General features: G+C 50.2%; 2 protein-coding genes across 7 annotated transcripts in view; both read right to left on the bottom strand.

Moving 5' to 3' along the window:
• ST7 (suppression of tumorigenicity 7) overlaps positions 1-21,912 on the bottom strand; it is a 596,792-nt gene that overhangs the window by 102,377 nt on the left and 472,503 nt on the right. The gene's annotated exons all lie outside the window — the stretch shown is intronic.
• LOC138513253 (uncharacterized) lies at positions 13,152-18,466 on the bottom strand. Its single transcript, XM_069627933.1, has 2 exons — positions 17,703-18,466; positions 13,152-15,116 (listed from the first exon to the last, which is right to left on the bottom strand). The coding sequence occupies exons 1-2, from the start codon at positions 17,977-17,979 to the stop codon at positions 14,014-14,016; spliced, it is 1,380 nt and encodes a 459-aa protein (XP_069484034.1). The 5' UTR covers positions 17,980-18,466; the 3' UTR covers positions 13,152-14,013.

The raw sequence follows: 21,912 nt of genomic DNA, 5'->3' as shown, positions 1-21,912 counted from the left end.
CAAGTGTAGGGCGGCTGAGAGGAAATGGAGGGCTTCCTGCCCATCCTCTGACAAACTGGCCTGCCACCTGCGCCGTCCAAAGGCAATACCGTCTTGCTGTCCACTCCAAGGAGAGAGGCCACATTCAAGCCCGCCTCTCTGCGGCAACCAAAAACTCGGCCAAACTCTTTAAAATCTGCAAGGAGCTGACCAACCCTGCTGCAGTCTCCACCCCTCCTCTCGCCTCCCAGACTCTCTGCAATGCCCTTGCCTCATTTTAATTCCAAAACCCAGGACTACATGTCCACCCTCTCCTCAGCCCTCTCTCTTCTCCCCTCTCCATCCCAGTTTGCTGACTCTCCCTTAGCCAGCCCCCCTCCCTCTTTCTCCTCCTTTCCTCTCCTGACGAGGTTGCTATACAAGTCCGATCTATGAAAGCTTCATCAAAACAGCTCCATCCCTGTTCCTCTAAAACCTTTAAGGACCACATTGATACCCTCGCTCAGGCCTTTGCCGATCTCTGTAACCACTCTTTTGCCTCCAGATCTTTCCCCTCCCCTCTGAAGCACTCCCTTGTGCATCCTTTCCTCAAGAAACCCACAGCTGATCCCTCTTGTCCGGTTAACTATCGCCTAATTTCCATTACTCCCTTTTAGGGAAGCTCCAGGAAAAGCTGGCCATCTCCCAGCTTAATCTTAATTATGACTCGGTTGGCTCTCTCTATGACCACCAATCTGGTTTCAGAGCTGCCAGAAGCATGGAAACTGCTCCCCTGAACATCCGTGAAGATTTGCTCTCCAACCTCAACTCTAACACTCCCTCCTCATCCTACTTGATCTCTCCTCTGCTTTCGACACGGTCAACCATACCATCCTGCTCCATCGTCTCTGTGACAACCTGGGTATCACTGATCAGGCTCTAGCCTGGCTGACCTGGTTCCTCTCTGATCGACCCTCCCAGGTACAACTTGGGTCCTTCCTATCATCTATCTTCCTCTCTACCTGGGGTGTGCCCCAGGGGTCTAGCCTCTCGCCCTGGCTTTTCAACCAATATCTGGCAACTGTCGCCTACTGCATTTCCATTTTCTGCTCAACCTTCCAGTGCTATGCTGACGACACAACTCATTTTTAGGCTTCACTCAGACACCTCGTCTCCTTCCCTCATCTCCGATTGCCTAATCGCTATTCATAATTGGTGTGCCGCCAACAATCTTTGTCTAAATGCCAACAAGACTGAGATCCTCCTCATTGGCACACCATCACCTTCCTTTCCCCTCACTCTCTGGCCAGCCTCCCATGGCCCTCCTCCTACCCCTACCTGCGAGGCTAAGAATCTCACGGTCATCTTTAACTCCACACTTTCCTTCTCCGCACACATCTCTGATGTCTCAAAAAAGTCAAACTTCTTACTGCACCTCCTTAGAGGTACTCTGCCTTTCCTCTCCTTCCCTCAGAAGCTTACTGTCTCCCAAGCTCTGGTTCTCTCTAGGTTAGACTACTGTAACAGCCTCTTTCTCAATCTACCTGACTCCACTCTCCACCCTTTACAACTAATCCAGAACAGGAGTGCAAGACTTGTCCTTGGCCTCAAAGCCCTGGGATCGTATCTCTCCAGCTCATCCCTTCAATGGCTCCCAGTGGATGCAAGGATTACATTTGAAACCCTCTGCGTTGTCCACAAGGCTTCTGGTGCCTGGGTCCAAAATACCTTCAGCTATCCCTCCGCAAATACCTCCCCTCTCGAGCCCTTCGCTCCTCTACTTCTAACTCCCTCTGGGTCATTTGTTTTTCAAAGAAACAAACTGGGGGCAATCTCTGTCTTCAGCTGGGGCCTCCCTTTGGAACAGCCTCCCGGCCACCTCGAAACTTGGGGAGAACCAACCATCTCCAGAAGCACCTCAAGACCTTTCTCTTCACTTCTGTCTTTTCCCCTCTTCTGAACTGTTTTTTTCTCCTGGCACCGTGCATCTGGCCACCCTCTGTCCTTCAGGCCCATGTACCTGCTCACCCTGCCTCCATCCTGCACTGCCTCCGAGCCACCCCTTGTGCTGGGATGTGTATCTGTACCCATACAGCCCCCCATTCTTCTTATGCACTTATCATATATACCCTATCTGACTAATCATGCACTTGTCACTCGCTGGCTGCACTACCATGTATGATATGATATGATGGGTTATTTATAATGCGCTTAATACCTACAGGTTTCTAAGCGCGGACCCGGGAATCGAACCTGTGTTGCTCCGTGTCGCCTTGCTTCCAAGGCGAGCACATTGCCGCTGAGCTATCCTCCCGAGACCCTTTTCACTGCCTTATTTCTTTATTGCACTTATTATTTATTCTGTTCTCGCCACGCACTTTCCCATCTGTCCCTTTCCAGGCACTTACGCGTTCTTTATGTCACGCACTTTCCCATCTGTCCCTTTCCAGGCACTTACGCGTTCTTTATGTCACGCACTTTCCCATCTGTCCCTTTCCAGGCACTTACGCGTTCTTTATGTCACGCACTTTCGCATCTGTCCCTTTCCAGGCACTTACGCGTTCTTTATGTCACGCACTTTCCCATCTGTCCCTTTCCATGCACTTACGCGTTCTTTATGTCACGCACTTTCCCATCTGTCCCTTTCCAGGCACTTACGCGTTCTTTATGTCACGCACTTTCCCATCTGTCCCTTTCCAGGCACTTACGCGTTCTTTATGTCACGCACTTTCCCATCTGTCCCTTTCCAGGCACTTACGCGTTCTTTATGTCACGCACTTTCCCATCTGTCCCTTTCCAGGCACTTACGCGTTCTTTATGTCAGGCACTTTCCCATCTGTCCCTTTCCAGGCACTTACGCGTTCTTTATGTCACGCACTTTCCCATCTGTCCCTTTCCAGGAACTTACGCGTTCTTTATGGCACGCACTTTCCCATCTGTCCCTTTCCAGGCACTTACGCGTTCTTTATGTCACGCACTTTCCCATCTGTCCCTTTCCATGCACTTACGCGTTCTTTATGTCACTGGGCCTAGTAAGATTGTTGTTTTTGTTCTCCCTTGTTCCCCTCCCTTTGCTTGGTCGCGCTCTGAAACACTTGGCTATGAGCGCGCTATAAATCAAATATCACATTATAACATATGCTTTATTTTAACTTGTGTGGTTTTAAGATTGTTTTTCTATTATTTGATTTTTTCTACCTTAGAATTTGAATCATTTCAATGAAGTTGTTTTTTGTGTACCCTTTTCACGGTGTTTTGGGGTGGGCGTGAAACATAGCAGGTGGTGATGGGAGCTATACAGGAAGTAGGTCTGGGAATGGTGAGTTTTCACAAGGTCACGAGAGAAGGGGTGAGAAGCCTGCAAACATGAATCAGTGAGTTCTGACGCTCGGGTGGAGAAAGTGGCCTAAAGTTAGGGTGCACTTGTGGTACAGCGGGGGAGGGTAAGCAAGATGGATATGCATCCGGGTTAGGGCAGGATAGAACGGAGTCAGGGCCTCAAGCGACCCGGCTGCTCAGGGTCACAAGTCACGGCACAGAAGATATGCTACCTAGTGAACGTTGGACGCGCAGAGGGGAGAGAGAAGGATGCAGAGCTTGTTTGCCCCGTTCTCTCCGGTTCTAGAAAGGGGTTATAGCTGCAGGGAAGAGAGGGAAACATGTGAGCTGCATGGCGTGGAGAGGTCCACTAGCCAGCTAACTACCGCTGGAATCATCCATTTCTCCTCCACTTGATGGATAGGTGGCGGCACAGAATCCAAAGAAGAGTATGTACTCACTCCATGCTCCAGTGCATTGATTATCCACCAGGATAGACAGGGCGATGAAAGGAAGGTGGAAAATATACACATATCATACATGAACTGGCTGCCATGAAACAAGCGACCAGTGATCTATCAGCAAGAAGGATGCTTGCAAGGGCAGAAAGTGCTGCATGGAGACTGATGGCTCAGGCGGCCACTGATATGGCCTAGAGAGGTGCATGCCACAACAGCAGCAGTATGCATATGCAAAAAATCCTGCATGCAACGAGGTAGAATACAGCAGCTGCCAATGTAGCAATTGCCACATGTAACACGGTGGGCACAGCAGCTGCAGAAGCAACAGAATGGCCATCCACCAGGAGCTGAAAGTGCTGCATGGAGACTGATGGCTCAGGTGGCCACCGATATGGCCTAGAGAGGTGCATGCCACAACAGCTGCAGTATGCACATGCAAAAAAGCCTGCATGCACCACAGAGCACGAAACAAGCCAGGATACAGCAGCTGCCAATGTAGCACGGTGGGTACAGCAGCTGCAGAAGCAACAGAATGGCCATCCACCAGGGGCTGAAAGTGCTGCATGGAGACTGGTGGCTCAGGCGGCCACCGATATGTGCATGCCACAACAGCTGCAGTATGCACAGGCAAAAAAGCATGCATGCACCACAGAGCACGCAACAAGCCAGGATCCAGCAGCTGCCAATGTAGCACAGTAGGCACAGCAGCGAATGGCCACCCACTAGGCAGCCATCAGGGGATTCATTTATGACACTCATGGAAACACACCACATCTACGTACATACCTGCGTTGTTTTGCAGCGCAGTGAATATATGTGTGTATTGTTCCCGCTCCTGTTCAGGTAGTGAGGGCCAGAGGTGTGTGTCCATCGCGCTCACCTACCTAGTGGAGGCCAATCTGGTGGAACCGGTGAAGCTCACATGAAAGGAGAGTCCCCTAACCCAACGAGCCTTATGTAGTGGTTGCATGACCACAAGGTTTAGGCGTCTTTTCTTTTTTTTCCTTCCGGGTCACAACACTGTTTCGCAGCCATGCTCGGCGGAAGCAACGGGCCACGTGTGCAGCCGCTGATGACCTTCCAGGCACCACTCACCACCAAACCCTGATCCCAAGGGTACTGTGCCCCTAAAATGCCTCCTGAAATGTGGCATGCGCACCATGGAAATGCCTGGACATGTCTGCGCATTTGGAAAGGCAGCAGGTGCCCTAGTTTACTAGCTGAGCATTAATGTTTGGGTGATAAAGGCTGGTGGAGGGGCTTTTGCACCTCAAAGACCCCAACACAGCTTCACTAGTTGACCGCAGAAATCTTCATGTTCTTTCAAGGCACTTAGATGGAATCACAAAATGACCCTTTCCCCCCTTTTTAAACTGTATTTTATGTCCATGATGTCTGTTTGACATGCTTTAAAAGGTTCACTTTTGTACTTATTTCTTTTAGGCATTTCGCATTCTCTTGACAATGGGCCTCATTACACGGTAGGCGGTAGGTAGCCATGGCGATATGAGCGCTATTAGCGCCATGGCTAACCCCTTACCGCATTCTGGGTCTGTGTTCCCGGAATAGGGACTTACCGGGTCATTCCGACCTTGGAGGACCCGGTAAATCCTCATTCCGGGAACCCTTCCCCATTCCCATTTCAGCCCCCATAGGGCTCAATGGGGAGGAGCTAATAAGGGGCGCGCTATTAGCTCTGAAGTCCCTCAATGGGTCCCTTTTCTTAACACCTGGTAAAACCAGGCGTTAGGGAAGGGACCCGCTAAGGGACCTCGTAGTAGGGCGGTAGGGGATTACCGGTGCCCTTACCGCCTACCCCGTAATGAGGCCCAAGGTCTCCAATTATATGCAAGTTGCAGAAGCAAGAGCAGGACTGGTCTCACATTACTTTGCCCTCTGTTACTTGTATAACTCCATTCTGAGCTGTGAATGTGCCGCTACAATCATACTCCCTAGACCTGCATGTATTTCAAAGAGGATTTAAACGTTACGATTGCTTTACTGTATATTTTTACCAAACAAAGCTTAACATATGTGTCAGTCAAGGGCTTAAATGGCAGGCTGGGCTCGAATCTCAGCTTCCCCATTTAACTAAAGTGTGTGACCTTGGGCAAATACGTTTATCTTACTGTACCACACATGTCAAGCGTGTGAGTCAAAGGGGATGGATGAGTGTTCACCTTTCGAAAAGGCCTCAGCCATAAATATACAGATCTATTTCTTCATCCATTTACTACATCACAAAGGTATTAGTTTCTTCTTCTGAAGTTCTCGGAGAGTACAACCCCGTGCCGCACTGCAGTATCAAAGATGGACGCCCCTCCTTATAATGTAACAGTTTCTATATTGGCCCTTCCAGTGATGTCAATAAACATGCAAATGAGGTGCTTTGACTTGTCTTTTGCCACACAAGGCCTCACAAATCCTAGTCCGGCCTGCTGGTGGCACTGCATGCCAGACTCAGAGGAAAGAAAGCCTGCCACAGGGAAGACCCACACCTCACAACTGACATGTTCTACTCACTCACCCGCCAAGTCCCTTAGACACCCATATTCGCCAATGGGGCTCAACCACCCAAGAGAAAATGCAATGTTTTCACCCGACCTGGTGACACAAAACGTGGAGCGCTATGAAGTCCGCGTGCCCTCGCTACCCACTCTCACTACAGTGTCGCTCCACGAAGGAAAACTGGAGGCAACGAGGAGAGGGCAGTATAGAAAGAAAGACAGAGCCAATAGAAAATCCATTCACAGCAAGCAGTGGGAGAGATATACGACGGGGCAGGACATTCCGGCGCAGAGTTTTGGCGCGCACGGTGCAGCGCGGGCATCTTTTGGCGCCGGCATGTTTGGGAGCGACAATGTCATTATTTTAATGAAATAAAGAATTGGGGGTGTCTCGATCCCAGGCCAGCAGGACTGCGAGACCGGAGTGTTAACCACAAGGCCATATAGATCCTAGTTTCCATGTGCACAAGTTATATATATTAACCCAGATCATTTTACAGGAAAGGAAAGCATCCACAATAACATGGGTAAATATACATATAACACGTGCATATGACCACGATAATATGTCTACGGCCTTGTGGTCAGTGGCGTCGCCAGGAATCAAATTTAGGAGGGGCACAGAGGGGGCCAAGACAAAAGTAAGGGGGGGCACAGACAAAAGGGGGGGGAGTGTGCTACGTCACAAGCACTCCTGTAGACGGACTTTTGTGCACACCAACTACCCACAGGGGGGCTGAAAGCTGCTCTGCACACTATGGAAGTTCGCTGTGCGGAAGCCGGGCGGGAACACCCGAGAAGTGGCTCGTGCCCATGTTCAGACCAATGCCAGAATGCATACCAAGATCACTGCTAGCTTTGAGACAAAAGTCGAGCATTTGCCGTCTCAGCTGCAGACATTTGTCTTAGTGAGTGTCACAAACACCACCACGAACAGAGAACACGGTCACTGCCCGCATTAGGTAGGGGGTGCACAAAGCGACGCCACTGCTTGTGGCTAAGTCTTCGGTCTCGCATTCCCGCAGGACTGAGTTTCGAGGCCACGGACCAATTCTTTATTTTATTAAAACAATGACATTATCGCGCCCGAACATGCCGGCGCCAAAACGGGTCGTGCGGGCAAACGTCGGCGCCAAATCGGCCGCGCCGATACGGGCTGTACCCATATACAACAATAACTGACGCGAAAATGGTAGCTGAAATAATGCAAGGGAACCAGTACAACAGAAGACTTAATGCACGGGGGCCTCGTACAAAACAAGACATGAGGGTACACAATAAAGCGCCACACTTCCGTCCCAATCTAACTGCGGTAGCAAATGATACATGTGCTGCCTCTGCTTACATTTCTGTAGTATGCAAGTAAGAAGGCCGCCTTATTTTCCGCGGAACGAGCGCTGTCAAACACCGCAGAGAAACCACAAGAACGGTTTGGAGCCAAGTCTCAGAAATGTACGAGCAAGGGGCGCCACCAAGTGGCTCAATAGAGAACTGCAGCAAGGGAAACGGAGGGTGCTAAAATCTAATTTGACTTTTCTATGGGCATAGCTCTGTCAGGGCCGGCTCTAGGATTTGTAGCGGCACATTAAGTGCGGGCCCGAAGTGACATCACATGAAGGGACATCACAGGATACGTATGTATGCAGCAGCAAAACAATGCATATATGTGTGTGTGTGTGTGTGTGTGTGTATATATATATATATATATATATATATATATATATATATATATATATATATATATATATATATATATATATATATATCTATCACCTACTGTCCAGTTTCAATAATGGAAACGGGGCTGCTAGTAACTTCCACTCGTTTTCCCCAGTCGGGGATCATGGGATTGGTGTGTGAATGGCTACCTGGGTTGCCCACATTGCCAACAGCATGCTAAACCGAAGGGTTGCAAGGCGGACAGGCCTGCACTGTTGGTTGGAGCCGATTATCACCCCAACATGTGCAGGGGTAGTTGGGGTGCTCTCACAGTCTATTTGTATTGTATTATATTCTGGTGAAGGTTCAAAGTTACAAGCAGTTAACTCTTCTTCACATATGAAACCACACACTTAAGGACTGCTGTGAGAATGAGCTGCCTCATGCCCCCCCTACCCTTCCAATCACTCCCCTGACATGCAAGTACTAACCCCCACATCAAGAGTTCAATCGCGTAAACATGCATGCTTATGAATGCAGGTGCTAACAACGAAAACTACATGGCATTCCCTATTGAAGAGGGAAAATCTAAAACTGCATTCCGTCCTGAAAGACCCCTCAACCGGAAGAAACACCAGCGACAACATGGCCGCCGATCTCACAAGTTTACACCGGTTCCCACTGCCCCCACCATGGATACCTACTACAAAAGGTACCCTGCTACAACCCTGCAGTAATACAAACCCTATCTAGAGAGGACAAGCAGAGGCGAGACAGAGCTGGAGACGGTTACATGGACAGAATCGACTAAAAGCACCAAGAAGCCATGCCTCAAGTCATTAGCGATGACACAGTTACGTTAGACAGGAAAAACACGTGAAATCCGCACATTCAGGACACTCACACACCCAATCTACATGAAGAACACATGCATACAGCCCTATAAGTTAGAGGACAGTGACATATACATACTGTCGGCATGTTTATTAATTTGTCATTAGGCTTGTTCCAGCAACTCAGAAACGCAAGAAGCCAGAAGAACTAGTATACATGCTTGCAAATGCTTAAGATGCGACTAACCCTATGGAAGGACAGGAGCCCTCAAGGGACCTGACCGGCCATTATGCCCACTAACCTATGGAGAATACATAATAGAAGTATGAGCAGGCCTTAGGAAAAATACAGTAGGCCATGACTGCCTCAGAAAAATCTCAAAGCCCCAAGATGCTGTGCGAGCAGAACAGCCAGGGCAGGAGCAATGGCAGCCAAGGCCACAATGTTGCGAACGACATTCCACACACAGAACTAAGGTGACACCGGCCGCAGCAGAGAATATTCCCTGAAAAATACAGACTAATCCAGAGCAATTGAGCCCTCTCCAACCACATGACTCGACCGAAGCTGATACTGGGCCAAGGCTCGGAGGCCGGGAAAGAGCAGCCATCCCACGACTAGACAGCGGTTTGAAACAAACTGGCAACTCTCCGGCTACCTCGTACGATGGGAATGGAACGCTCTCATGGCATTAGTCTTCTACAGACTATTGTATAATGCTAACACATAGTTGCGCCTCGCTGACACATAATATACACGTTACCAACAGGTGTCTCGCAGGCTGGGAACAGAGTTTGTCCCAGGCTTGGAGGCCGTGGACTGACCAATCAGGACCCTTGGGTCTAGGGGCAGATGGCGGGGGCCACTGACCAATCACAGGGCTTACCCAATGTAACATTTTTGGAGTAACAATTTTGGGGGACGATCCAAGTACACCACCTGACACAGCCGCATCCACTAATATTATCTCTCTATAGGTTCCTATACTGGAACTACCACTCAGTGGGCTATCCTGAGTGGCGTTAGGTTTTGGGAAGGGAGCCTACCGAGTGAAGCAGAATGTGACGTCACATGTCATGAAAACTGGCCTGTGAGCCAAAATGCGGCGAGATGTGCCTGGACCACCTTCCATGCATATGACCCCTGTGTGTTTTGCAGTAACCTTTTGCTACTTGTGTTGACATCAACTTCTTTGGGACAAAGGAAGGAGTTTGGGCCTTCCGTGAGCTGGGTGTCCACAGACTCCTAGCACGGCTCTGCCTGCCTAGAAGTCCCCTTAACAAGATTTAGTAGAGATTTGGTGTTCTTAAAGCATTCTGCGCTTTTGGGAGTCTGGACTCCGATTAAAAAAAAAAACTCAGAAAAGAACATGTGCTGGAGGGAGGCACAGATTTTAGGTAGCTAACTGATGCTTTGCATGTGCTTTCAAAACAAAAATGCCCCTTTGCACTTCTTCACACGCTAAGAACGTGTTGTCCAAAGCAATGGTCTCTTGAATAGGCCATCACCCGCTTTAAATGCTCTGCTTTAAGAAAAAGTGTTCAGCAGTGCTTACAAGGCCAGCAGTGCCTATTGGGCCGCTGGGAGGGCGGTATTTGTCTCTCAAGAGTCGCAGCAGCAGGTTGAGATGTGACACATTGCCTCACAGGACAATCAAAAAGGGATCTCATCCTCAAAGTAGAACAGCCGCATTTAAAAAAGATATTTCACAACACCGGCAAGCTTCCCATGCGAAAGCGTGGGCCACCCGTGTGCACAGAGTGGACTGCAGCAAGTTTAGCTACTCTGAGCATATGTGTCATGCTGCAGCCTGCAAAAAAAGAGGGAGTCAGCTACACCCTCTGAGCGGGCCCCATCAGCGCGTGGCCAAGTACAGCTGTACATGCTGCACAAGCCTAGCGCCAGGCCTGGCTCTGCCTCCAGGGGCCAGCGATGGCAATCCAGGGATAGGCCCGAAATAGACATTCGCAAAGACCACAACAAAAGCAACCCTAATAGACCTGGCTTTATAAATAGCTATGACTGTCGTGGAATACAGATGTGGTTCCTGGAATATTGGTAGGAAGCACAGCAAGGCCACTAATCCAGCTGTCTCCCTGGAAGAACCATTCCCTCCCACCCATGTAGGATTTCACCTGTCTTCCTCTCCCTCCGTAGCACCTGCACGAAGCAGGGAACTCCTCAGCTCAAAACAGCGCTCATGAAACCCTAAGCCTGGAAGTGTTTTTGTGTTGGGGAGTGGCATGCGAGTGACATGGATGGATGACAAGTGTGACAAGACAGGCAATACAGAAATGACAGTTGCAAGAGTGAGGAGACTGACGACCAGGATGTGAGGTGGAAAAAACTTTGGCCACAAGCTTTATTTTTGTACCAGCCATGGTGCGAAAGAAAAACCAGCCATAACATCACATAAGGAATAACAATAAAAATATTTTGGGGACAGAGGGAACAGGTGAGCAGGGGGCCCTAATCCCAATTAGGGGCCGCTCGAGGCTGTTCCCCGCCGCCATTCATATGAATGCTTGTGACAATTGTTTGGCCACAGCGTGTGAGCTGTGACATGTTCGTAATTGTTTGTCTTTGGAGCAGGTTCCTCCTGCTTTCTCTTGTCCTTTCCCTGTGAGGTGGGGAGGTGTGCGCTTGTGTGCCTTTATTGATGTCCAACCCGACCGGGTTTAGCACTTGCACCCTCTCTCGCTCACAGGGTGATTTCCGCTGAAGTTATGGCTCTTGATCCGTATTTCTAGATAGAACAGGAACCCCGCGTTGTGAAGCCTTTCACTTGATCATCCGCGGGATGTGTTCTTAGAGCCATTTTTATTTTTGGGTTGTGTGTTCTGTACTTTTCCATGGATGGAGGCGTTTTAGCCTCTTGGTCCACTCTTCGGAGATGAATTTGGCATTTATTACACACATGATCCACTTGAGTTTTTGAAGCCCCCACGCTCCGTTTGCGGGCTAGTTGTTTCATCAGGGGTGGGTTCTTGGAGCCTTACTAGGGTCTTCCCTGCTCCTGATCCCCTTGTGCCACGGGACCCCTTCCGCGCATTAAGCTGCTTGTTTTTACAGCCGGGGTGGGTTCCAAGAGCCTTACTGGGTTTTTACCCCGCTCCCGATCCACTTGCCTTGTGAAACCCCTTCAGCGCTTAAAGCTGCTTGTTTTTACAGCCGGGGTGGGTTCAAAGAGCCTTACTAGGTTTCTTCCCCTGCTCCCGATCCACTTACGTTATGAGACCCCCTCGGCGAGCTGGAAAAAAGGGGGGGGGGGTTCAAAAAGAGAGCCTTACTAGAATTTTTTCTGCTCTCAAACCACCTGTGTGAAAACCCCTTCCGTGCTTGTGTTATACTATTCCGCCACTGGGGTGGGTTCTAAGGGCATAGCTGGGAATTTCCCCTGCCCACGATCCACTTGCGTACCCCAGTGTGCTTATCCTACATAGAAAAATGTGAGGGGGGTGGGTTCCGGAGCCTTACTAGGTACTTACCCTGCTCCTGATCCACTTGTGGTGAGACCCCCCCTTCTGCAAGCATGGGGGTGGATACTTGAGGCATACTAGTACAAGCTTATGCTCAGGTTCCTCTCTCCTTTTCAGTTTTGTAAAACCCTTAGCGCTCCCACCTGTATTGATGTTCTCTGGTGGATCTGAGCGCCTGGGTCTTCTATAACTGTCTTTTCCTAGAATATTAACTAATAGATACAAGACCCCCCGGTATTTTAGAAGGAGGCCCTTCTTGGAGTTGAATGTTTATGTTTAATTTATAAAGTGAGGCGTTTTAGCCTACCCTAATAATATGATTGTGTTCCATCTTCTATCTGGCCCTCGATATTCCTTTCCCTACAGTTTTTGCAGGGTGGGAGGGATGGTTTTTTAGACCTGCAGCCGTCCTGCTGCTGTTCGTGGCTGACGGGGAGGAAGAATGAGAAGGGCCACCTTGCCCCAGCCAGATAAAGGCAAAATTCGGCCTGGGGCAAGGCGGCCCCTTCTTTGAACTTCAAAAGGCCCCCGCCCAGCATCCGCAGGCTGGGAAGGGGGGCCTTTGAAGTATGGAGGGCAAGGTGACAAGGGGCAGTGACTACCGGTTGTCACCTGCCCCTCTCACCTCACCCTCCTGTCGTGGAGACGCGCTGTCTGGGTTCCCATTGTTACGGGACCCAGCAGCCCGACCCCACCATGTGCATGCTAAGTGGGGCAGCGCCAAACAGGCGCTGCCCCACGGGACTTCACACAAATCCCCCACCTCCCAGCTTACGTCCCCGGGCCTCCCATCCGGGTGGGCCCGGGTGTATAAGCCTGGAAGTGTTTTTGTGTTGGGGAGTGGCATGCGAGTGACATGGATGGATGACAAGTGTGACAAGACAGGCAATACAGAAATGACAGTTGCAAGAGTGAGGAGACTGACGACCAGGATGTGAGGTGGAAAAAACTTTGGCCACAAGCTTTATTTTTGTACCAGCCATGGTGCGAAAGAAAAACCAGCCATAACATCACATAAGGAATAACAATAAAAATATTTTGGGGACAGAGGGAACAGGTGAGCAGGGGGCCCTAATCCCAATTAGGGGCCGCTCGAGGCTGTTCCCCGCCGCCACCCTGAGGGGATGCTGACCGGCGTCTCCCAGGTCCCCCCAAAATAAGGGATTATAGATTAAGTACAGCCTCTGGCTGCAAGGGTCCAGAAAATATTCCTGGTGAAGATGTCCATGCCTTCAATGGACAGGTGAACCCCGTCACTGCAGAACATGGCCTGGTTGTGTACCGAGATCCCATGCTTAATAAATTTGAGGCCTGAGAAAAGGCAGAAATTGGCCACAGCTTTGTTCAGTTTGCGCCTAGAAATCTCCATGGCTTTGTTGCACTCCGCCCCATGCCAATGTTGGCGAGGGATGATTTCTGACATCATCACTTCTGTTCGAAGTCTTAGCATGTGTGCCAGGGATCTGAGGGAGGTGCAGATTTCGGCCAGGAGAAGCTTCCTGCCCAGCTGAGGCAAGTCATTGCCCCCGAGGTGGATGATGAGAAAATCGGGAGGAGGTGAGCAGGCCCCCAGTAGGCCGGCGAGTTTGTCGTGTAGGTCTCCCCAGCGCATGCCCGGCTTACCCCACCAGTAGGTGATGGTGTCTTGGAAATGCATGCCGTCCTGGGTTTCCTCCAGCCATCTGCTGGCCCTGGTAATGAAAGAGTGACCCACAATCCAAGCCGTCTGGGATGGGGGGTAGCCTGTGTTATGGGGAAAATAGAGAGGGGGGGGGGGGGGGGAGATGGAGGATACTATTAGATCAAGTCTTTCCTGATGTATCTTTTGTAAGCCCCCGATCTCCAACCCCCAATCCCTTTTATGGCTTTCTCTTGCATCCCCCCCATCCAGGCTGAGGTGGCTGCTCCTATCCTGAAGGAGTGGGATCCAAATTCAGTAGGATTCCATCCTATAGCTATTATAGTCTTCTTGAGGACAGACCTCAACTGGAATCTACTGAGGGCAGACCCATTTTTGTGTGTGAATAATTGCCCCCCCCGACTGGTGCGCTTGCTCATGAATGCCTTGGTGGTGCAAATGGGGCAATATTCTGTTTCCTCAATGCAGTACAGGTTGATGATCCTCCCTTTTCCTAACTGGTTAGTTTTGGACCTGCACAGTTTCACAGCCATGGAATCCTTCCCCATGTGGATGTCGCCTATATCCAGCCCTTCCTCTGATCCTGTGTTTTTGGAGGCTATCTCGCTGATCCTGAACGCCCCAAAGTAGTTTAGTGTGAAGGCGGCTCTAAATAGTGAGGTCTCATAGGCATTGTTGCATACTGCAGGGAGGGTGTCTAGCAGAATTTTTAGTTTAGCAAAATTGAGGGGGCGCCTGGTGTCTGTCTTGACCCCTTCCATTTTGGACCAACCCTTGAGAGCATATCTGGTTAGTGCGCCGTGTGTGGGGTCGGGTGCCCCCGCTAATCTAGTGTAGTATGACACTGCTGCCAGATGGGATGAAGCCCATGCCTTCTTTTTGCTTTGTTTGAAAGCCCATTCCATGAAGTCATTGACATGGCACTCCTGTATATCCCTGATGTTGGTGACTTTTGTGATCCTTCCAAAATCAGTCAAGCACTTATTGTACATTTTGGCAGTTTTCTGTGCCAGCGCCTTTTTGGCCAGTTCCCCTAAAACGCCTTTAGGCTCACCTGTAGGAGTGTGGTGCCGGGAAAGGCAACCCCTTTTGTCCAGGCCCGGGGGTGAGGGTAGAGCTGGGGGCGGGCATCTCAGGGAAGAGCTGTTACCGGCTGGCTGGCGGGTGGTGCCTTGGGTGTGTCCATGATGGCCCAAACCTCTTCCGGAACCGCTGTCCTCTTGGCTTCTGCCTGTGGGTTTAGTGCCTTGAAAGTGGAGAACTGAAAACGGGACAGAGCGTCAGCGGCCTTATTATCTTTGCCTGCAATGTGCCGTCCAATTATAACGATGTTATTTTTCAGGGTGACTTTCGTCATTTCTCTCAACACTTTTAGCACCAGAGGGCAGGAGGCAGCACCCTTGTTTAAAATGTGTACAACCGCCATGTTGTCTGACCATGTGACCAGCTCTGTGTTGGCCAACAGGTCCCCCCATAGGTAGAGTGCCAGCCATATGGGGAATATCTCTAGCAATGTGATGTTCCTGGTCCAGCCCCTCTGCTGCCAGCAGGGCGGCCAGTGGCCGGCGCACCACTTGTTACCAAAGCATACCCCAAAGCCTCTGCTGCCAGCCGCATCCGTGAACAGGGACCTTTTGTCTGCCCCATTCATGGGTTTGCGCCATATCACTTGGCCATTGAAGTTGTTAAGAAATGCTTCCCACATGACCAGGTCTTGTGTTATTTCCTTGCCCAGTCTGATGTGGTGGTGTGGCTTTGTAACCCCCCTCATTTTTAGTTCCAGGCTCCTGTGAAAAACCCGGCCTTGGGGCATGATTCTGGTGGCAAAGTTCAGCTTCCCAGCAAGGGACTGTATTTCACGCAGCGTAGCCTTGTCCCTGCCTGCTATCTGCCTTATTGTCTGAAGAAGGTCCTCTATTTTGTCCCTGGGCAGGCGGCACTCGCCCATGGAAGAGTCAATCTCTATTCCTAGAAATGACAGGGTGGTGGTGGGTCCTACAGTTTTTTCGGGTGCCAGCGGAACCCCTAACACCTGCATGGTTTCGCTGAATGTTTTTAGGGATGAGCTGCATAGGAGGGACCCAGCTGGGCCGGTGAAAAAGAAATCATCCAAATAGTGTACTGTTCTGGCTCTGGGCATGGCCTGTTGGAACGCCCACTGTAGGAAAGAACTGAACTGTTCAAAATAGGCACACGCAATGGCGCAGCCCATGGGAAGGCATTTGTCAAAATAGAATTTATTGTCAAAATGGAAACACAGCCACTGGTAGGTGCTCTCGTGCACAGGCAGCAGCCTGAAGGCTGACTTAATGTCTGCTTTAGCCATGAGTGCGTGTCTACCTGACAGTTTTACTAGGTCGACCGCATCTTGCACGCAGCTGTAAGAGACAGCGGCCTCCGTGGCGGGGATGCCGTCATTGAAAGAGCTACCGGGTGGGTGTGATAAATGATGGATCATCCTGAACTCCCCCGGCTCTTTTTTGGGCACGATGCCCAGTGGGGAGCATAAAAACTCAGTGAAGGGGGGATGTTGGAAGGGGCCCTCAATCCTCCCTAGTTGCAACTCTTTATCAATTTTTTGGCTTATTATGGTAGCTAGGGATGAGGCCGATTTTAGGTTCTTGGGTATGGTGGGAGATCCCCGGCCCTTGAATGGGATCCGGAAGCCATCTCTGAAACCCTGAGCCAGGGATGCTCTAGCTGCTTGGTCAGGGTAGTTATCTAACATTTTTTGCAATTGGTCGATTTTTATTGGTGAGGCGCCTAATCTATAGCTAGTGCATGTTTTTGCCATCAGTGACTTTTGGGCTGGGCCTGGAAGGAGAGGCTTTTGTGCAATTGTTGCTGCTGTGGCCACCACTGCATGTGCTGCATTGGTGCTTGTATCTGCACTCTGTGCCCTTGTTACATGACCCTCTGTTGAAGTACCAGCAGGACCCCGGAGTGCTTCCTTTGGCCCCCCCGTTGCTGCGATTGCCAGATTGCCTCTGATTATGCCCTGTTTTTTGCCCCCCTGGGGGCGTTCTTCGAAAGGGAGGTTTGTTTTTGTTAGTATTTATACTGTCCTGTTGAGCCCTGCGCTGGTTATGTTGCCTGTTTCTACCCCTTCTATTATACTGATGCTCATAATCCTTGCTGCTTTGGGCGCTCTTAGCTGAGTTTTCTTTTAGGACATGAAAAAGATACAATTTAGGGTCTTCCTCCTCCCAGCCCAGGTCAGGGAATCTCTGCATCTCCTTCCTAAACTCTCTATCATAGTGCAGCCAAGACTCCCCCCCAAAGGTATTGTGAATCTCCAAAATTCTGTGGTGGTAGGCAATCAGTGCTGTGCCCTCTTCAGGGAATTTTTCTAGAATTATTGTGGAAAGTATTTGGAAAGAGGCCTCCCAGTTCTGAATATTCTTCTCCAGTGTGGGCCTCTTTGCTCTCTCTTTTTCTTCCTCTTTCTTATCCCTTTTTGAAATGCCAAAACCTAAATCTTCATATTCCAATAGGCAGAAAATGTCAATAAATTGCTTTTTCCATATCTTTCTCTTAATTTTCCGCTCAATGTGCCATGCAATGGTCTTCTTTAGGCTTCTATTTACACTTTTGCCGGCAGTGCGCCTCCCATATTTAGTCATATGAGGGGTTGGAGACGGTACATCTTGGCTAGGCCCAACCCATGCTTTAAGGTGGCCCTGGTCCTCCTCGCCCCCCGATTCCGACTCTTTGTCTGTGCTGTCACTCTCGCTGCTGGAGCTGCTCGAGTCATCACTGTGCCTCCTCTTTTTCCCAGCACCCGCACCCTTATGCCATTTTAAAAATTGTTCAAGCATAGGCCCCAAATCATTGCTTTTCACAGTACCTGATTTTGCTTTTCTTTTGGTGCCTGGGTGGGTGTCTGAAGAGGCGGGCATGCTGCGGACATCAAGGCGCTGCTTCTTCCTAGCTGGCTGCTCCCTTTCTGCCGGCTCCTCCTCGCCGTCGACCTCCTCTTCCAAGGCGTCTGCGTCATCTTCATTGAGACTGGTGGATGCGAGCTCTGCCATTCTTTCCTGCACCACATCCATGCCATGAACGGCTTCCGCTGCTTTGGCCCATTCCAGGAGTAATGTGTCTTTCAGGGATAAGGCGTTGGCCATCTCTTGCCTGTTTGGGTCTCTGTGTGCTGGTTCGTAATGGGTTGTCCTAGTGTTTCCCAACTTGCTGTGTGGGTCAGGGTCCTCTTCCCCCTTATTGTAGTTCCCAGGCGAGGTAAAATGCTGTGGCTCTCACTCAGTCTCCTTCTAGTGCAGGTCTGTCGATATGTGCGTCTGGGAATTCCAGCTGACCTCTGTCCTCTGCAGCGAGAAATTAAAAAATTGTTTAGCCCAAGTATAATTTCTGTGCCCTCTCTGGGGCTCGAACCAATGTCCTTGTAAGCTTGAAACTGACGCTCCCTTTGCAGTGCTATGGAGACTCTGCTGCTGCAGGCCTGCTCACTCCTTGTGTTGTGCTCGAGGACCCGCCTTCTTTGGGCTCTGCTCGCTCCGTGTGCGGCCGTTCACTGCCGTGCAGACCTCCTCGAGCACTTCGGAGCCTGCCTTACTTGATTCCAGTGTCCTCCCAGAGCCGGAGAGAAATTTACAAATTGTTTGGCAAAATATAAATTCTAGCACCCTCTCCGGGGCTTGAACCAATGTCCTTGTACGCCTGAGACTGATGCTCTCCTTGCCGTGCTATGGAGACTCTGCTGCTGCAGGCCTGCTCACTCCTTGTGTTGTGCTCGAGGACCCGTCTTCTTTGGGCTCTGCTCGCTCCGTGTGCGGCCGTTCACCGCCGTGCAGACCTCCTCGAGCACTTCGGAGCGTGCCTTACTTGATTCCAGTGTCCTCCCAGAGCCGGAGAGAAATTTAAAAATTGTTTGGCAAAATATAAATTCTAGCACCCTCTCCGGGGCTTGAACCAATGTCCTTGTACTCCTGAGACTGATGCTCTCCTTGCCGTGCTATGGAGACTCTGCTGCTGCAGGCCTGCTCACTCCTTGTGTTGTGCTCGAGGACCCGTCTTCTTTGGGCTCTGCTCGCTCCGTGTGCGGCCGTTCACCGCCGTGCAGACCTCCTCGAGCACTTCGGAGCGTGCCTTACTTGATTCCAGTGTCCTCCCAGAGCCGGAGAGAAATTTAAAATTGTTTGGCCAAAAATAATTTCTTGCACTCTCCCTGGGGCTTGAACCGAAGTCCTTGTATGCCCGAGGCTGACGCTCTGCTTGCGGTGCTACGGAGGCTCTGCTGCTGGGGTTCTGCTCACTTCTTGTGATGTGCTCGATCTCCGTCTGTAGCTGCTCACTGCTGTGTAGACCTGCAGCCGTCCTGCTGCTGTTCGTGGCTGACGGGGAGGAAGAATGAGAAGGGCCACCTTGCCCCAGCCAGATAAAGGCAAAATTCGGCCTGGGGCAAGGCGGCCCCTTCTTTGAACTTCAAAAGGCCCCCGCCCAGCATCCGCAGGCTGGGAAGGGGGGCCTTTGAAGTATGGAGGGCAAGGTGACAAGGGGCAGTGACTACCGGTTGTCACCTGCCCCTCTCACCTCACCCTCCTGTCGTGGAGACGCGCTGTCTGGGTTCCCATTGTTACGGGACCCAGCAGCCCGACCCCACCATGTGCATGCTAAGTGGGGCAGCGCCAAACAGGCGCTGCCCCACGGGACTTCACACAAATCCCCCACCTCCCAGCTTACGTCCCCGGGCCTCCCATCCGGGTGGGCCCGGGTGTACTGGAACTGTCGGAAGCGGCTGATTCGTTCTCTCATTCAGTGCGGCTTGACGGTTTGTTGCATGCTGGCGTGCCCATTCCATTCGCCCTCAGGTCCTTTCCTCTCCGGCGACTCCTGCATTGTTGGAGTCGGAGTCAGTCGTGTTGTCGGCTGTGTTCTGCTGCCGTGCCGAGCCGATAGCCGGGTGCCTTTTTGACAAGTCCTGTCAAAATTCCACCAAAACCTCCTAAGCGGCGCACACAGAGCCCGGAGTGCGTTGCGGAGCGGAGTGTGGATCGTGTAGCGTGCTGCGGGGATTCTGGGAGCAGCGGACTGTTAACAGCAAAAGAGTACAGAGTGCAGAGTGGTTTGCCCCACTCTAGCCTCCGTGGCCCTAACAAGTGACAAGGTGAGGAGTGGGAACGGGGGGGCAGCGGGCAGGGACTGAGTCTGCTGGCCGTCACCTGCTCTGCTGCATTTTCTGCTCTCTTGGGGCTTTGCTACTCTAAGCTAGCTTTATTTTTTTTTTTGGGAATTTAGGCTTGTGATAGTAAATTGCATATTGCTGGCGGCACTTTGCTTTGTGTGCCTTCTATTCTGTCTCTCTGACGTGGGGACTGCGGGCATTCTTTTCCCTTTGACCCAATTTTAAAGAAGTGTGACTTCTGGCTAAAATCTAGCCTAAAATTAAACAATCTAGCATAAAAGGGGGATATGTATGATCTCCGTAGTACGGCTTTACCTTCGGAAGCCCAGAGACCACTACAATCTACTCCGGTGGATATGGGAAAGAAGCCATCCCGTAAAGAGAAGGAAAGAACAAGGGCATCCTTCTTTAAACCCTATAAATCAGGTGGTGGTATTTTTCTTCCTCCACCTAGTGTCTATCCCGCAGATGATCAGTCACCAGCAGGCTCGGGTTTTCAGGATTCCCTATCGCAGATGAGGCCGATAGAGGGCCAGTCAACGCCTTTAAATCAAGCCACCCGTGCGCTTTTCCAAGGTGATCTTGATTTTACGCTGAGGACTTCGACTAAGAATGTGATAGCAAACCATCTAGTCTCTACAAGTGAGCCATCTCTGACTAATATTATGCCTCCTTTTTTAGCCCCAGGGATGGGCTCAGCACAATTGGAGACTCTTTTGACTCATCGTTGTGAGGATCTTAACGAGCCTAGAGATGATGATATGCTGGAGCTGGACGCAGTAGTTTTGACTTCCGACGTGGGAATGACTCTGAGACCGGTTGAAGAAAGGTCGCCGGAGATTCCCTCAGGACCAACCAATTATATTCTCTGAACAAGAGAGGCCTGTTGATCATGCTCAGAACTCTTCTGAGGTACTCGTGCCACCGACTATAACGGCCCTAAATTTTGTTCTATCCTCTTTGGTTAAGGTCTTTGAAAATCTGAAAACTGAGGTCTACCAGCATACGGGTATACTACTAGAGATTACTAAGGACTTGGAATTAAATGAAATTGCTATGGTGGCCTTAAAATCAGCAATTAATGACTCACTGGGAGGGTTTTTGACTGAGCTTCATAAAGAAGTAAAGGACCAATCATATAAAATGGCTTATTTGACCGAATTATGTGGGGATCTAAAAAAGGTATCTGTGATCCTACTAGAAAAAACTGAACGTTGTGATAACCAGACACAGGAAGGCCCTCAGGGTCCTTTTGTCCCCACTCAACCTGAGGCCACTTCTGATGATGCCCCCCTCTCGATATCTGTGTTTTGGGGAGTTCATGAGATTGGCTGCGATGGCTGACACTAACCCTCAATTTGTGGGCCTGGATGAGGTTTCTCCAATTGATATCTCTTCCTCGGACTCAGATCTGGCAGCTCCTCAGAGCAAGAAACTAAATGGGAAGTCTAAAAAGAAAAGAAAAAATAGGGTGCTAATAGCCGATGAAGTCATCACCCCTCCAACCAAGCAGGGTAAAGGGAAGAAAAAGCAGATTACCTCTGAAACTAATCAACATCTGCGAAAATTAAAAGACGGTTCAAAGAACCTTGAAAAATCTCAAAAGGAGTTGGCCATGAGTTCTAGCTCTAAAAAGGGGAAGAAAACCTGTAAATCGAAAGCCCAAAAAGTGTATCACATGACTGAAATGATAATCCCTGGAGGTAAATCTACTGTGGGAAGTCAAACTGACTCTGTGGAGCAACCAAAGAAAATTGCACCGATCTTTTTAATGACTAAACAGAAAAGGTTGTTGTCTAATCCTCTGGTTAAAATTGCTCCTATTTTTCTGAAAAAATCGGCGAGGGTGGCTTTAGGTCCTGGAACCAAGGGTGCGACTTCTGGTACAGAAAACCTGCAAGCAAATATTGCCGATGTA

This window comes from Ambystoma mexicanum, chromosome 12, assembly GCF_040938575.1.
Source record: "Ambystoma mexicanum isolate Mex_15411 chromosome 12, UKY_AmexF1_1, whole genome shotgun sequence".
NCBI classification, from domain to species: Eukaryota; Metazoa; Chordata; class Amphibia; order Caudata; family Ambystomatidae; genus Ambystoma; species Ambystoma mexicanum.
The sequence above is the reverse complement of the archived record's forward strand: the minus strand, read 5'-3'. Positions and strand labels throughout refer to the sequence as shown.

What these genes read in the sequence shown, in the direction of transcription:
- LOC138513253 (XM_069627933.1), bottom strand. Translation starts at nt 17,979, where the DNA reads ATGGCCAACGCCTTATCCCTGAAAGACACATTACTCCTGGAATGGGCC. An exon ending in CAAAAGAAAAGCAAAATCAG is followed by an intron (nt 15,117 to 17,702) that starts GTACTGTGAAAA and finishes TCCCGTTTTCAG; the next exon opens with TTCTCCACTTTCAAGGCACT.